At 28.5% G+C, this 15,181-nt stretch overlaps 2 protein-coding genes across 2 annotated transcripts; both read left to right on the plus strand.

Annotated features, from left to right (window-relative positions):
• Positions 1–3,735: 3,735 nt before the first annotated feature.
• Phum_PHUM203730 (uncharacterized protein) lies at positions 3,736–4,150 on the plus strand (the record flags this gene model as incomplete). The annotated part of the gene is made up of 2 exons (XM_002425435.1): positions 3,736–3,782; positions 4,021–4,150. The coding sequence occupies 2 exons, from the start codon at positions 3,736–3,738 to the stop codon at positions 4,148–4,150; spliced, it is 177 nt and encodes a 58-aa protein (XP_002425480.1).
• An 806-nt stretch (positions 4,151–4,956) lies between these two features.
• Phum_PHUM203740 (uncharacterized protein) lies at positions 4,957–12,320 on the plus strand (the record flags this gene model as incomplete). Its single annotated transcript, XM_002425436.1, has 16 exons — positions 4,957–4,969; positions 5,103–5,266; positions 5,356–5,593; positions 6,069–6,248; positions 6,862–6,985; positions 8,147–8,456; positions 9,429–9,667; positions 9,969–10,159; positions 10,329–10,546; positions 10,637–10,791; positions 10,882–11,022; positions 11,110–11,257; positions 11,334–11,519; positions 11,607–11,729; positions 11,809–12,010; positions 12,100–12,320. The coding sequence occupies 16 exons, from the start codon at positions 4,957–4,959 to the stop codon at positions 12,318–12,320; spliced, it is 2,853 nt and encodes a 950-aa protein (XP_002425481.1).
• Positions 12,321–15,181: the final 2,861 nt, after the last annotated feature.

Raw genomic sequence — 15,181 nt, forward strand, 5'->3', positions numbered from 1 at the left:
CAAAAAATAGCTTTTTCCTTTGGAAACGAATTTTTATAAAAAATTATTTTTCCCGTAAAAGGAAAAAAAAATAATAATAATCATTTGAATATTATTATTATTTATTATTATAAATGGCGGATGGTGAATTTTTTTAATGACGGAAGAAGTGAGGAAAAAATTACAAAAATTATTAAGTAATAAATTTTCACACCTTTTATGACGAAACAGGTGTTAAAATAAGATTTGAAGAATAGAGAGAGGGAGGGAGGGAGGGGAAAACATTTTGAAGTGAAGGAAGTATAATTTGTTAATAAAGACTTTTGTGTTCTGTAATTTTTTTTTTTTTTCGACGGTTTTTTTTTTTTTAACGAAACGAAACGATCAACCTTGATTTATCGATCGAGGCATTTTATCGCGTTATGTGTTATTTCATAGGGAAGTATAAGAGGCTTAAAAAAAAACTAAACCTCCGCACGTTTTCTTTTTTTTTTTTTTTTTGTTTTAATCCAAACTAGGATTTTTCCTTTTTCTTTTAAAAAAAAAACCAGGAATACGCTCTAATTAAAACGCAACATTCATGCCAACGTAAGAAAAAAAAATAAGAAAAAAAATTTTTCAAGGTAATCCATCGTCGATCGATGGCCAACAACGTGGACACGTACCATACCCATATTTTAAATGTAATCTTTCACGCATTTTTTTTTTACGCAAAAAAAAAACCACGCAATATTGGAATTAAAAAAAAACGCATTTGCGTGACGTTTCGTCGGTTAAAACTTTAAGTCGATGAAAACAATAAAAAAAAAAAATTAAAAGCAGAATGAAAAAGAAAAAGTCGCCGACCTTAAAAATTCTTTTTGTTTTTTTTTCTTTTTTCGCGGTTTAACCCCCTCAAACGAATTTTTTTGTTTTGTTTTCACAACTGCAAAAGAAATTTTTTTTGTTCCCACCCTTCCCTCCCACCCTCTCTCTCTCTTTGTTTTTTTTTTGCAAATGAGTAAGAGAGAGAGAGAGAAAGATTTTTATTAACGAATAAAGTTTCCGGTAATGAATTGGCACGAATGGAGAAAAAAAATAAAAAAAAAAACAGAAAAAAATAATTACGTAGCAAGGTCGACGGCTTTTGGCTAAACCCGATGATGTCTGGAATTCTTTCTGTGTGTACATATAACAATGCTGCCAATATTTTAAAATCAAAATTTTTTTGTTTCCACTCGCATTATTCAATCACTCACACTGTTCTAACCCCACAACACGAGCCCTATAATATTTCTCCTAAACGTCACCGTCACCGTCACCACCATCATCATCATCGTGACGATGACGACGAAATCCAATTGCAAATGTTTACCAGTAATTCTATACATTGGTTTACCTTCGATCACATGAAATTTTAATTCCACAACATTATTATCATTATTATTATTATTATTAATATTAATTTATATAAATGTTAATTGTTTTTCCATGAGTTGCCCTGGAGAAAAAGGAAAGTTTTTGCTTTTTTCTTGTGTGACTTTATTTATTTAAACTTTTATTATTAATATGGCGACATTATTATTTTCCCTTTCGAACGAAATGCTAACAACAAAAACTTAAAACGACGACGATGATGATGATGATAATGATTTAAAACATTTTCCATCAAAATATTTCGATTTGCGCCTTACCTACCAGACGACGTCGACGTCGACGACGACGACGTTCACGAAATAAACATTTACTTTCAAATTTTTTTCTGGTTTCCTCTTATATTAATTATTTATTGTTGTGACATTTTTAAAAGTATAATTAGCAGGTAAAATCTAAGTAAAAAGAAAAGATAAACGTAAATCCGATCGTGACTTTGTTATAAGAGATCGTGTGCCGCGCACTTACATATTTTAAAAATAAACAAATGTTAACAACAACAACAACAACGACAACAACCATCCTATCTCTCCCATGATTTTATCGATAACGGAAAAAGGTTACGTTAAAAGGGGAGGAGGAAGAGGAGAAGGAAGAGGAGGAGGAGGAGGAGGCAGAGAAATTAATAACTTTAATTATTATTATTAATATTAATAATAATAATAAATCATAAATCGTAAAAAAAAATTAATGGCTTTCACAAATTATAATGGAGAGAAAGAAGGAGTGAGAGAGACAGAGAAAGAGAGAGAGAAAAATTTTTTTTTTGTTTTTAAGTTCAATTAAACATTTCGTGTTGTTTTTATCCGTGCGACTTAATGACGTAATAAAAATGATATGTTATCACGGATTCGTTTAATTTTGTAAGCGACCAAATTTTTCGAGGTTAAAAAAAAAAAAAACGAATACCGAAACGTCTTCTCGTTCCACGTTTTCCAAATCTTTTAATAATATTTTATTTTTATTTTTTTTTTATATTTTGAAACTCTTAAGAAATTATCATGTGACATTAACGAAAATTTTAATTTCAAGATTTTTTTTGTTTTGTCATCTGCTGCTGTTGTTGTTGTTGTTGTTGTTGTCGTCATCGTCATCGCCGTCATCGTTTTGAGTTTTCGTTAGCATTACCGTAATAAATTCATATCGGATTATTATTCACCTGTGGTTGTTGTTGTTGTCATTATTATTATTATTATTATTACTTCATCGGTGGTAATGGTAGCAATGTTGTTATTATTATTATTATTACATTAATATTTATCGTTCAACAAAACCGTGACACGTGTCATTGAATTCAATGTGTATACCTTCATGCCTGATTTGCAAATTTTTCGACCGTTCACTTTACTCACTATTATTATTATTATTATTATTATCATTAATCACCTATTTCGTTGTTGTCTTCCAGTTATTATCTATGCACTGGAAGTATTTGGAAAGAGAGAGAGAGAAAAAAAATCACAATAATATTTAAGAGTTTCGTTAATTCGAACAAAAAAAAAAAAAAAAAAAAGTGATTGGGCCCGTTTAAAAACGATTATTTTGTTACGTTGTCGTCGTCGTTGTTGTAATAATAATAATAATAATAATAATAATGATAATGCGTACCTTCGTTAAAAAATAATTTTTAATAAAATGTTTTGTCATTTTTCTAGAAAGTTTTATTAAGAAAAAAAAAAAAAATTGAACCCGAAACGTATTTTTTTTTTTTTTTTGTCATTTCATTGAAGGAAAAAAAAAAAAAGAAAGTTTTTTTTTTAAAAATTTTTAATCGAATTAAAAGAATTATCTAAAACCACGATGAGAAAAAATTTAAATAAAAAAATTTTTTTTTTTTCGTTTTTCAAAATGAACGAAAGTAAAATTGGGCAGTCATTAGAGTGAAAAACACAAAAATTTAATTTATATAAAATTGTTTCAAAACATGTTTACGACGACAAACGTTTTGATTTGATCTTAAAATTATGTCGTTTGTTGTTGTTGTCGTTTGTTGTTGTTGTTGTTGTTGTTGTTGTTTCTGTTATTCTCATAAACTTAAGTTTTAATAGAAAAATTTTATAAATTCAAAATGGCTATCACCCCAAAAATAGAATAAAAGTAAAATGAATTACAATTTATATTTTTTATTTTTGTTTGTTCTACTTTTTTTTTTCTTTTAAACAAACACTCTCTTTAATTACGATTTACCTCTCTCTCTCTCTCTCTCTCTCTCTCTCTCTCTCTCTTTCTCTCTCTCTCTTTTAACATTAACTCTCAATTTTAAAAGCATAAAATTAAAAACAAATTTTTTTATTTTTTTTATTTACAGTTATTGCCAAGGTGGGAAGGATACATTTACACGATATGTCTAACGCTCTTGTTCTTAGGGCAGTTTATGGATTCTGCACAAGGTAAGCGACGAATCGTGGTTTTAACCTTCTTTTTTTTTTTTAACAAACGTCGCAAATCATTTTTACCCTCTTCCCCACCCCCACCCACACCCCACTTTCAAACAATCAAATTCAAATATTTTTCTTACGTATTTAGATTAAAAAAAATTATATATGTATAAGTTCACGCCATCCGTAAAATTTATTACTCTCTTATCTTATTAATTATTATCATTATTATTTTTTTCTTTATTTGTAGAAACCTATTGAAAATAAATTGTTGTTGTTGCAGTTTTAAAAATGGCGTCACACTCTTTCCGTTACACATCTTAATTGTGTTAAAACTGTATACCAAAATTTTTACGCACAATCGTCAAAGTGTTACATAAAAAAAAAAAAAAAACTCCGCCCTTATTATTATTATCATCATTATCATTATTACAATTGTTATTGTTATAATATCTGTTGTTGTTTTACACCTTTCTAATATCATTATTATTATTATTATCGTTATAAATCAGTTTAACAATAATTTATTTATTATGTTCTAATGCCTTTTCCCTCCGAAAAAAATTATTATTATTTTTTTTGTTAAAATGTTAACTGGTTGTTGTTGTCCAGTAAATTCTCTAACAATCAGCCTTAACTTTTATAATACATTTTTGTATTAAACGTGGCAGGAGAGAGCAAGGCACGATCGATTTGATTTATATAAAATTTTTTTAAATTAAGTTTTAAGATCATAAAGTATTTAAAAAAAAAAAAAAAACTCGTTTTATTTTATTTTGAATTTAATTACTTAATTATTACGTAATTAATATTAATAATAATAAGAAAAGGTTGGATTTAAATATGCGTGTGCGTGCGTGTGCGTGCGTGTAAGCTCCTTAAAAAAAAACATCCGGAAAACTTTGAGAATTTTTTTTGTTCGTTCGTTTGTCTTTGTCTGTTTGTCTTTGTCTTCGTTGTTTGATTAATTGTGGTTGGTAGCCCTTATTCATTGATAGTATATTGACTTATTAAGAAGAACGCAAAAGAGATTTGAACGCTCCGAGTCACCACACCCAAAGGTTTATTTAAAAAAAAAAAAAAAAACCGTTCAAGGTCTTTTGATTTAGTCTTATATTGAGTAAGCGCAAACAAACATTTTTTGCTACGGCGAGTCAAACATTTTTTTTTATCTATTAAAAATAGAATGTCGGTGGCACGTGTCCTTGTTTAATAAATTTTCACAAATCAAAACGAATAACTTTTCCTATAATTTATTATTATTATTATTATTATTATTATAATCATAAAATCATTAATAATAATAATCATAATTTTTTTCTTTATTTAAAGGTGTCAGAAGAAAATTAAGAAGGCCTACGTCGAGCGCATTGATTAAAAAAGGAGATCAAGAAATATCGGCAAGTGTAAATAGATTTCGTGTGAAAAATAAATCGAGCGTTAATTCTATTGCCACGAGAAAATCTAGCGATAGTTCAGACGAACAAGAATACAAGGTGACGAATAATAATAATAATTTTTTTAATTACGTTTGTTTTGATAATATTAATAATAAAAAATTTGTAACGACGATTTACATTTTCAGGTTGTTTGTTATTATACAAACTGGTCGCAGTATCGTCCGAAACATGGGAAATTTTTACCAGAAGACATACAACCAGATCTTTGCACTCACGTCATTTACGCTTTCGGATGGTTGAAAAAGGGAAAACTTTCGTCGTTCGAATCCAACGACGAAACGAAAGATGGAAAAGTCGGATTGTACGATAGAATAATGAAATTGAAAAAATCTAATCCCAATTTGAAAATTTTACTTGCCATCGGTGAGATTTTTTTTTTTCTCTTAAATCTTTGTAATCGTTTGGCACGTGACCGAGACATTATCAACAACAACAAACAACAAACAACAAAAATTTGTTTTACAATTTGACTTTTTCCTTGCTAAAACTTTGTCAAAAAAAAAAAAAAAAAAAAAAAAAAAATTTCCCAAGGTCATCAAGACAATAATTCCTGAGTTTTGACGTAAGATAGAGAGAGAAAGAGACAGAGATCCTCGTTACCTGACATCAATAAAAAAAAAACTACGAGATAATAATAATAATAATAATTTACTTTTATTTTTTTTAAAACTAAAACCATAAACCGAAAAAATAAAACAAAACTGACATTTATAATTCCCCCCCCCCACCAATAAAAACAAAAAGCAAAGACGATTATTTATCGATCGATCGATTAATCGATTCATCGATCGCATAATACTAATTAAATATATTATTATTATTACTATTTATTTTTCAGGTGGTTGGTCATTCGGAACTCAAAAATTTAAAGACATGTCATCTTCGAGATATTCTAGACAAACTTTCATATACAGCGCCATACCTTATTTGAGAGATAGAAATTTCGACGGTCTCGATATCGATTGGGAATATCCAAAAGGTTCAGATGATAAGAAAAATTACGTCTTTTTATTAAAAGGTAATAGTAATAATAATAATAATAATAATAATAATAATAATAATAATAATAATAATAGTAAAACGTTTGTAAACGTTTCACATTCGTTTAATAAAAATTTTTTTTTTTTTTTTTACCTGAACAAACCGAAACAAAAACCCTTTTTTTTTTTTTTTTTTAAATGAGTTGGTGGCACTGGAAATTCCACAACACCACCATCGCCCCCACCACCACCACCACCGCCACAACCGCGTATAATATAAACATGGAAATATTTCGCACCATTATTATAAAAATAACTTCTTTTAATTTAACAAACAACAACAACAACAACAAAAAACAGAAAACAAAAAAAAAAAAAAAATTACTCCTTGACCTCATATTAACTTTTTTTTTTTTAAATACTTATTATTATTATTATTTTCGTTTGTCGTTTGTACTCTTGAAAACCGCAAAAAACTATTTAAATTCGTCATACGTTATTGAGTAAAGTTTTTTTTTTTATTTGAATCGCGAATTAATAAACCGCAGCAAATACTTACAAAATTCTAAATAATAATAATAATAATAATAGTAAAAATTTCTAAAAGTTTCTAGAAATAACCGCCGTTTTTTTTAATTTTTTTTTTTTCAGAACTCAGAGAAGCTTTCGAAGCCGAAGCGCAAGAAGTTAAAAAACCTAGATTGTTATTAACCGCTGCCGTACCTGTCGGTCCAGACAATATAAGATCCGGTTACGACGTACCTGCCGTTGCCAGGTTTGTTTATTTACGTACCGTTAATACGAAACGATAATTAATTTTTCATTATTTTAACGAAAAATTTTCTTCTTCCTGATCGACGAAATGAATAAGCAATGAAAAAAGACCTTAGCGTCGTGTTTGTCCGACCTTAGAGTGCATGCGAAACCAACAACCGCGTTTGTTGTTTGTACCTTTCGATCTTATATTTTTTCTTCTTCTTCTACTTATTCTTTTTAATTATTTCGTAAAATTTCTCTCTCTCTCTTTTCCAAACGGTTTAAATACTTTTAAAAACACAACACACCGTCTACAACATGACCTTTAAAAAAAGGAAAAAAAATTCGCGCCGGATTTTTGCGAATCGTGTGCGTGCGTGCGTGCGTGTGTGCGTGTTACGGGTAATAAAACGGAGGACAAGGCGTGTCCACAAGACAATAAAATTCTTTTCTTTACGATATATAAATTAATTTTTCTTCACCGATTTTGATAACACGTAATATTAATTACGTATTATTAAAAATAATAATAATAATAATAATAATAATAATAATAATAATAATAATAATAATAATTTTTTGTTTAAACTTTTCCTTATGACAAATAAAATAATTTTTTCTTTAGATGACGAAACGAATAAAAAAATTCAAACACCTGGATTCGGTACTACCCGACACAACACCCGGTAACCCGATGATTAATAATAATAAAACGTTCTATTAGTAAGAAAATTCGACCGGGAATTCCTATTTAAAAATAATAATAATAATAATTAATTAAAACATTTTTATTACCGTAATAATTTTTTTGTTTTTTTGGAGGAGAAACAAATGATAAAATTAATAATAATTTCTTACGTAAATTTTAAATAATTTTACGTCATTTTTAAATAACCCTTTGCGACAACAAAAATTAATATTAATGATAATAATAATAATAATAATGTTAAATACCAGGTATAAAATAAGTATTACCAATATCGCGGTTTAAAAAAAAAAATATTTTTACCTTTGGTCTTTACTTTCCCAACTTTTACTTTTTAAATAAAAATTTACATTTAAAAAAACGAAAAGTTTATTAGAATAATTCAAGGTCAGGTTGTTTTTATGTATCAAACTAGTTATAAAAAAAACCGCATTTGTCTCAACATTTATTATTATCATTATCTATCACTTTTAGTTATTTGGATTTTATTAATTTGATGGCATACGATTTCCACGGCAAATGGGAAAGAGAAACGGGTCACAATGCACCACTTCATGCTCCATCATCCGACAGCGAATGGAGAAAACAATTATCCGTCGAAAACGCTGCTGGAACGTGGGTACGTTTGGGAGCACCCAAAGACAAATTGATCATCGGAATGCCGACATATGGTAGAACTTTCACTTTATCGAATCCAAAAGTTTATAAGGTAAACAGTCCGGCGAGCGGCGGTGGTAAAGCTGGAGAATACACGAAAGAAGGAGGATTTTTAGCTTATTACGAGGTTTGTACCTGCCTACCTACCTACCTACCTACCTACCTACCGATTATAAACTTTCTAATCATGCATCGTCACGAATCGTTTTTAATTATGTAAATAATAATAATAATAATAAAGCGTAAGATTCCTCTATTGACACGTCACATTACATACACACAACACAAATCGAATATTATTAGATGGAAGTATATTTAAATACCACCAGTTACCATTTTTAAAATAAAAAAAATTTCATTTTCATTTACGTGACTTTTTTTTTTTATCGTGGCATAAGCCTGGAAGGTAAATTTTAATTCCACGCCTTTAAATTTTACCTTGTTTTGTTTTGTTTTGGCGATAATAAATTTTAAAGAAAAAAAAAATTCACCTGATACGCACATAAAATACGCACATTGTTTTTATTTCGACATTGAAAAATAATTCATTTCTTTCTTTTTTTGTCCGTTGAGTAATGGCGGACACAAAAACATTTTTTTTTCTTATTTCATTTCAAATGACCCGAAATTAAATTATTTTCATAACTCTCTCATAACGCCCATATTGATAATAATAATAATAATAATAATAATAACAATGCCCGTTTGATTACGTTTTCTTTTTTTTTTTAAATAAATTTATAAGGCCGTTAAATTATTTAACCGTAAAAATCGGTGCAAAAGAAAAATTTAAAGTTGAGCAATTTTTTAAATCTCGTTTAGAATTTTTTTTTTTTTCTGTTTTCGACACCTTTTATTTAATTATTTATGCTTTTATATATTCCTTATTTAAAAATTAATTCCATGAAGGGCAAAAAAAAAAAAAAAAAACGGGGGAGCCACACCTTAAGGAATTAAATTAATCCCCCCATTTTTGAAATAATCCCATAAACCGTAAAAAATTTATATACAATTTTACATAATGCTAATCCCCGGTTAAGAAAAAATTTCGCGATTTTTTTTAATTTTTCGCTATAAAACGCCTTTCAATAATTTCTAGATTTGCGAAATGTTAAGAAAAGGAGCTTCTTACATTTGGGACGATGAAATGAAAGTACCCTATCTCGTCGATGGTGATCAATGGGTCGGTTTCGACGATGAAAAATCAATAAGACATAAAATGAAATGGTTAAAATCTAACGGTTTTGGTGGAGCCATGGTTTGGACCGTTGACATGGACGATTTCACTGGAACAATTTGCGGTGGAAAAGTTAAATATCCACTCATAGGAGCCATGAGGTTAATTTAATTATATATTGTTATGTATAAAAAAAAACAATGGGAATTAATGAAAAGAAAAAAGAAAAATGGCGGTTTTAAATTACGAAACGTGTCACGAGTGAAAATTTAATGGAAAACAAAACAAATTAACATCACATTTTTTTTCTTTCTTTTTTGTTATCGTAACCATTGTTTTACGTTAATTAATTAATTAATTAATTAATAAGTGAAATTTAACGAATGTAAAAAAAAAAGTTATTTTATTAATTAAATTTCTATTAATTAATAATAATAATAATAATAATAATATTGTTTACAGAGAAGAATTGTTGGGCATACCGAGAGAAAACAATGCTAAAGACATTGATTGGAGTAAAGTTGCTAATTCAATTGTCGAAGTTAATATCGAAAAACCGGAACCGATTAAAATTGACGTTTCCGATTTGTTGAGTAAATTTAAAAAACCTACGAAAGCTAAAACTGTTGAAAACGTCATCACGTCCACCAACGGTAATTCGTTTGTTTTGATAAAAAAAAAAAATTTTTTTTCCCGAAAATTTGCAATCGTTCAAACGACTTTGTGTGACCCCCTTGTGACCTTATCGTACCGAACGATGTGTCCTCTGCGAGAAAAAATCAATTTACAAAAATTTTGTTTTTTTTTTTTTTTTTTGTACAGAACGAGACCCTCAAGTATTCTGTTACATGACAAGTTGGTCGCAAAAACGTCCGGGCGCTGGAAAATTTACACCGGAAGACGTCGACGCCGGTCTTTGCACGCACGTAGTTTATGCTTTTGCCACGTTAAAAAATCACAAATTATCCGAAGCAGACGATAAAGATGGAGAAATGTACGACCGTGTTGTTGCTTTAAGAGAAAAGAATCCAAATCTTAAGGTTTATTATTATTATTATTATTCCTATCACTTTTTCTTCGCGTTATTGCCACGTGTAATAAATTTAACAAAAAAAAAATTTTTTTTTCAGGTTCTTCTTGCCATCGGAGGTTGGGCTTTCGGTTCTACTCCGTTTAAAGAACTCACATCGAACACGTTCAGAATGAATCAATTCGTATACGAAGCCATTGAATTTTTAAGAGAATATAAATTTAACGGTTTAGACGTGGATTGGGAATATCCAAGGTAGATAATGACACGTTCGCGTATGTCACCACCACGACCACCACCACCACAAGGCCTAACATAATAACTTTTATACTATTTTTTTTTTAGAGGAGCAGACGATCGTTCATCTTACGTAAACTTATTAAAAGAATTAAGATTGGCATTCGAAGGTGAAGCTAAAAGTTCAAATCAACCGAGATTACTTTTATCAGCTGCTGTACCAGCTAGTTTCGAAGCCATTGCTGCCGGGTATAAATACATAATAACAAGAATAAAAATAAATTTCATTCATTCAAAAAATTCGATTTCAACAATTTTTTTTTGTTTTTTTTTTAGTTACGACGTTCCAGAAATTTCTAAATATTTAGATTTCATAAACGTCATGACTTATGATTTCCACGGTCAATGGGAAAGACAAGTCGGTCATAATTCTCCACTTTATTCATTGGACAGCGCAACGAGCTATCAAAAAAAACTCACCGTCGTGAGTATACATATATTAATTTTTTTCCGGTTAAAATTTTATTTAAATTAATGACGTCATCATTTTGTTTTAAAAGGATTACAGCGCTAGAGAATGGGTGAAACAAGGGGCTCCAAAGGAAAAACTCATGATCGGTATGCCGACGTACGGTAGATCTTTCACTCTTGTCAATGAAAGTCAATTTGATATCGGTGCTCCGGCTTCCGGTGGTGGTACTCCTGGTAAATATACGGGAGAAGCTGGATTTATGAGCTATTACGAAGTGCGTACTTTTATCATCGTCTCAAAATTAATTCGACGAAAAACCAATGACTAATTTTAAAACCTCTTTTTTTTTTTTTAAATTCAGGTTTGCGATTTCTTGCAAAAAGATAACACGACGTTGGTTTGGGACAATGAACAACAAGTACCTTTCGCTTACAAAGAAGATCAATGGGTCGGTTTCGACGACGAAAGAAGTTTAAAAACTAAGGTACCTGATTTAAAACTTTTTCATTCCCTTATTAAAAAACTATGAAAAAATGAATAATAAATAAAATTTTCTTTCGCAGATGGAATGGTTAAAGGAAGAAGGTTTCGGTGGTATAATGATATGGTCTGTCGACATGGACGATTTTAAGGGTCATTGCGGAACCGGAAAATACCCATTGATAAAATCCATGAAATCCGAACTCGAAAATTACAAAGTTAAACTCGAATACGACGGACCGTACGAAAGCTCGAACCCTAACGGACAATACACGACCAAAGATCGTAAGTGATTCATTCATTCATTCATTCTTTGACTGATTTCGTGACGGTTGTTTAGTACTAATAAAAAAAAAATGAAATAATGATTACAGCAAATGAAGTTGTTTGCGAAGAAGAAGACGGTCACATAAGTTACCACAAAGACAAAGCAGATTGTAGAATGTATTACATGTGCGAGGGAGAAAGAAAACATCACATGCCATGTCCAGCTAATTTAGTATTTAATCCAAACGAAAACGTTTGCGATTGGCCGGAAAACGTTGAAGGATGCATGCACCACACAGCAGCCCCGCCACCAAGTAGAAGACGATAAACATTTAGAAAAAAAATTATTAATTAATTTATCGAAAAACGAACAAAAAAACGAAAAAAAATTTACAACAATCCTATTATACAAAAAAAAAATTTTAGTTACCCGTTGTGGAAAAAACCCTATAATGAGCGTTTTTCCAAAAAAAAAAAAAAAATTATTTTTTATATCAACGTTTTCGAAAAATCTTGCGCCACGTCTTAAATTAAAAACCACGTTTTTTTTTTTTTTTTTTTTTTTGTTTATCGTCACGTCCGATTCAACGTTCCACGTGGTTCTCCTCATTCTTTCAACCCTTACGCATTAACCCGATTATTATTTTTTAAATTTTCCGACAGCAAAATTTTATTTAAAAAAAAACAAATAAATATTTATTAATTAGTTATTAACAACTTAAAATTAAATTTTCTCTTTTATTTTCTTTTAAATTTAAATTTTAAAAAATTAGAAAATAAAAATTTTTTTTAAAAATGCTGTGATCAAAAAAAAAACGAATTTTTTTTTTTTTTTTAATTTTTTTCAAAAATTAAACGTCGAATGTGATTTAAATTTACTATTATTATTATTATCATTATTATTATTATTATTATTGAAAAATTTTATTATTAATTATATAAAAGATTAAGAACGATTACGCACACGACGCACGTGCAACTCCGTAAAAAAAAAAAGCGCGCGAATTTTAATTTTATTTTCGTTATTATTATTATTTTTACTATTCTCAACTTTTATTATTATTATTATTATTAAGCGTAAGAAGACAAAAAAAATTAATAATTTTATGTACATATATATAAATATTATATACTTAGTAAATAAATAAAACGAACAAAAAAAAAATTAAATAAATAAATAAAAATAAATAAATAAATAAATTTTTACGTTTTGGTGTGTTTTTATTTATTTTCGAATCGATTCGATTTCCCTCCCCCCCCCTTTTTTTTTTGAATTTCCCGCCAAAATTTAAAAAAAAAATTAACCGTAAAACGAAAACGATAATAATAATAAAAATTCAACACAAGTTTAACGCGGATATTAAAAAATAAAAATAAAAAATAAAAATTGTTGTTATATGATATACGTTTGACACGGAATTCGTTTCTAGTTTTTTTTTATTATAACAACAACCGGTCAATAGATACCCAATAAATATCCCGCGTTTTTTTTAGCTGACCCCATTTTCTGCTGACCCTCCTTAATCTCAAAATTTTTTTTTTTTTTTCAACTCGGTCGCTCAAATAATTAATAATAATAATTTCTTTTAACCAGTTTAAAATGGCGGCTCCCGAATTTATTGCAATGATTTATACCGAATTCCATAAACTTAACTAACTAACGTATTGTCTTCTTCCACGACCATTTAACTCCTCTCTATGATTTCAAACATGTTGTAAACATTAACAAATTTAAATGTTTCGCTTACGTGTATTCAAATAATGTGACACGTTAAAATTTCAATCGGTAGTCCACAGTTTTCCAAACGGAAATTACAAAATTTCTTTTTTTTTTTTGTTGTAAAATTAATTCGTTTCGAAATCGAAAAACAACAAAAAAACCAAATGATAATAATAATAATAATAAAAGAAAAGTAAACGTGGTATTAACAAACAATGACCGGTTTCACGACCTAATAATAATACTCGTCACTTCTCTGTTTTTACTTTAAACAATTTCCAATCAATAAAAAATTTTTTTTTATTAATAGATAAAACAAAGGAAAAAAGTTAGCCAAGTAAAACAAAAAGAAACCGACGGTAATAATAATAATAATAATAATAATAATAATGATAATAATACTTTCTTACATAAAAATATTTATTAACGGTTTTTTTTTAATAAATAATAATTTTATTTTTTTTTCTTATCATCAACTTCAATGTAATTTTTATTAAGGCAATCATTTCGACAATCAATTATCATTATTATTATTATTACTATTGAATATCGATCGATGAAATATCAATAAATCGATTTTTAAAAAAAACAAACGTAAAATTAAATACTTATTGGGGGAAAAAAAAAAAATTATTTAAATTTCCAGAACGTCGTGGAATAAAATTTCGTCTTTTTTTTTTTTTTTGTGAAAGGAAAAGGTTAGAAAGCTAACGGTTTTTAACAAGAATAATGATAATAATAATAATAATAATAATAAATTAATGATAACAATTTTTAAAAATGGGATCGAACGAAGGCATTTTGCGAAGAAGGAAAAGAGAAGGGAAGGGAAGGGGAGGAGGGAATAAGCCCGGGAGGTAGGAAAATGGGAGAAGGAGGGGAGGGGCGGTTCAAAATCAGAAAAATTGGTCGTTGTGGTCGTAAGTAAAAAACATAAAAAAAACGGCATAAAGACACGATGATGATGATGATGATGATGATGACGAAATAAAAAATATTAAAAGTCAATTTTAACGACTTTGAGTAAAAAAAAAAAAAAAAAAAATCTTCGACATGGAAAATTATACTTTCACGATTTAACTTAATAATGATAATGATAATGATAATAATACTAATAATTCCGGTTGATTGTTTTCACGAAGGGAAAAAAAAAACGAATTTTTCATTCATTTCACGTTCATTTTACCGTGAAAATTTGGATTCGAGACAAACAAAAAAACGAAAAAGAAAAAAAAAAAAAAATTTGTCGATTGTTATTACCACAGAGAGAGAAAGAGAGAGAGAGAGAGAGAGAGAGAGAGAGAGAGAGAGAGAGAGAGAGAGAAAGAGAGAGAGAGAGAGAGAAAAACTTCATTAATTGATTTTTTAATAATATTTTTTTTTATGCGTTAACCGTTACAGAAAATCACTCATTCTATTAATAAATAATAATAATAATAATAATAATAATAATAATAATTTATTTAAAA

The sequence above is a fragment of the Pediculus humanus genome, genomic scaffold (assembly GCF_000006295.1).
Source record: "Pediculus humanus corporis 1103172107554 genomic scaffold, whole genome shotgun sequence".
NCBI lineage: Eukaryota > Metazoa > Arthropoda > Insecta > Psocodea > Pediculidae > Pediculus > Pediculus humanus.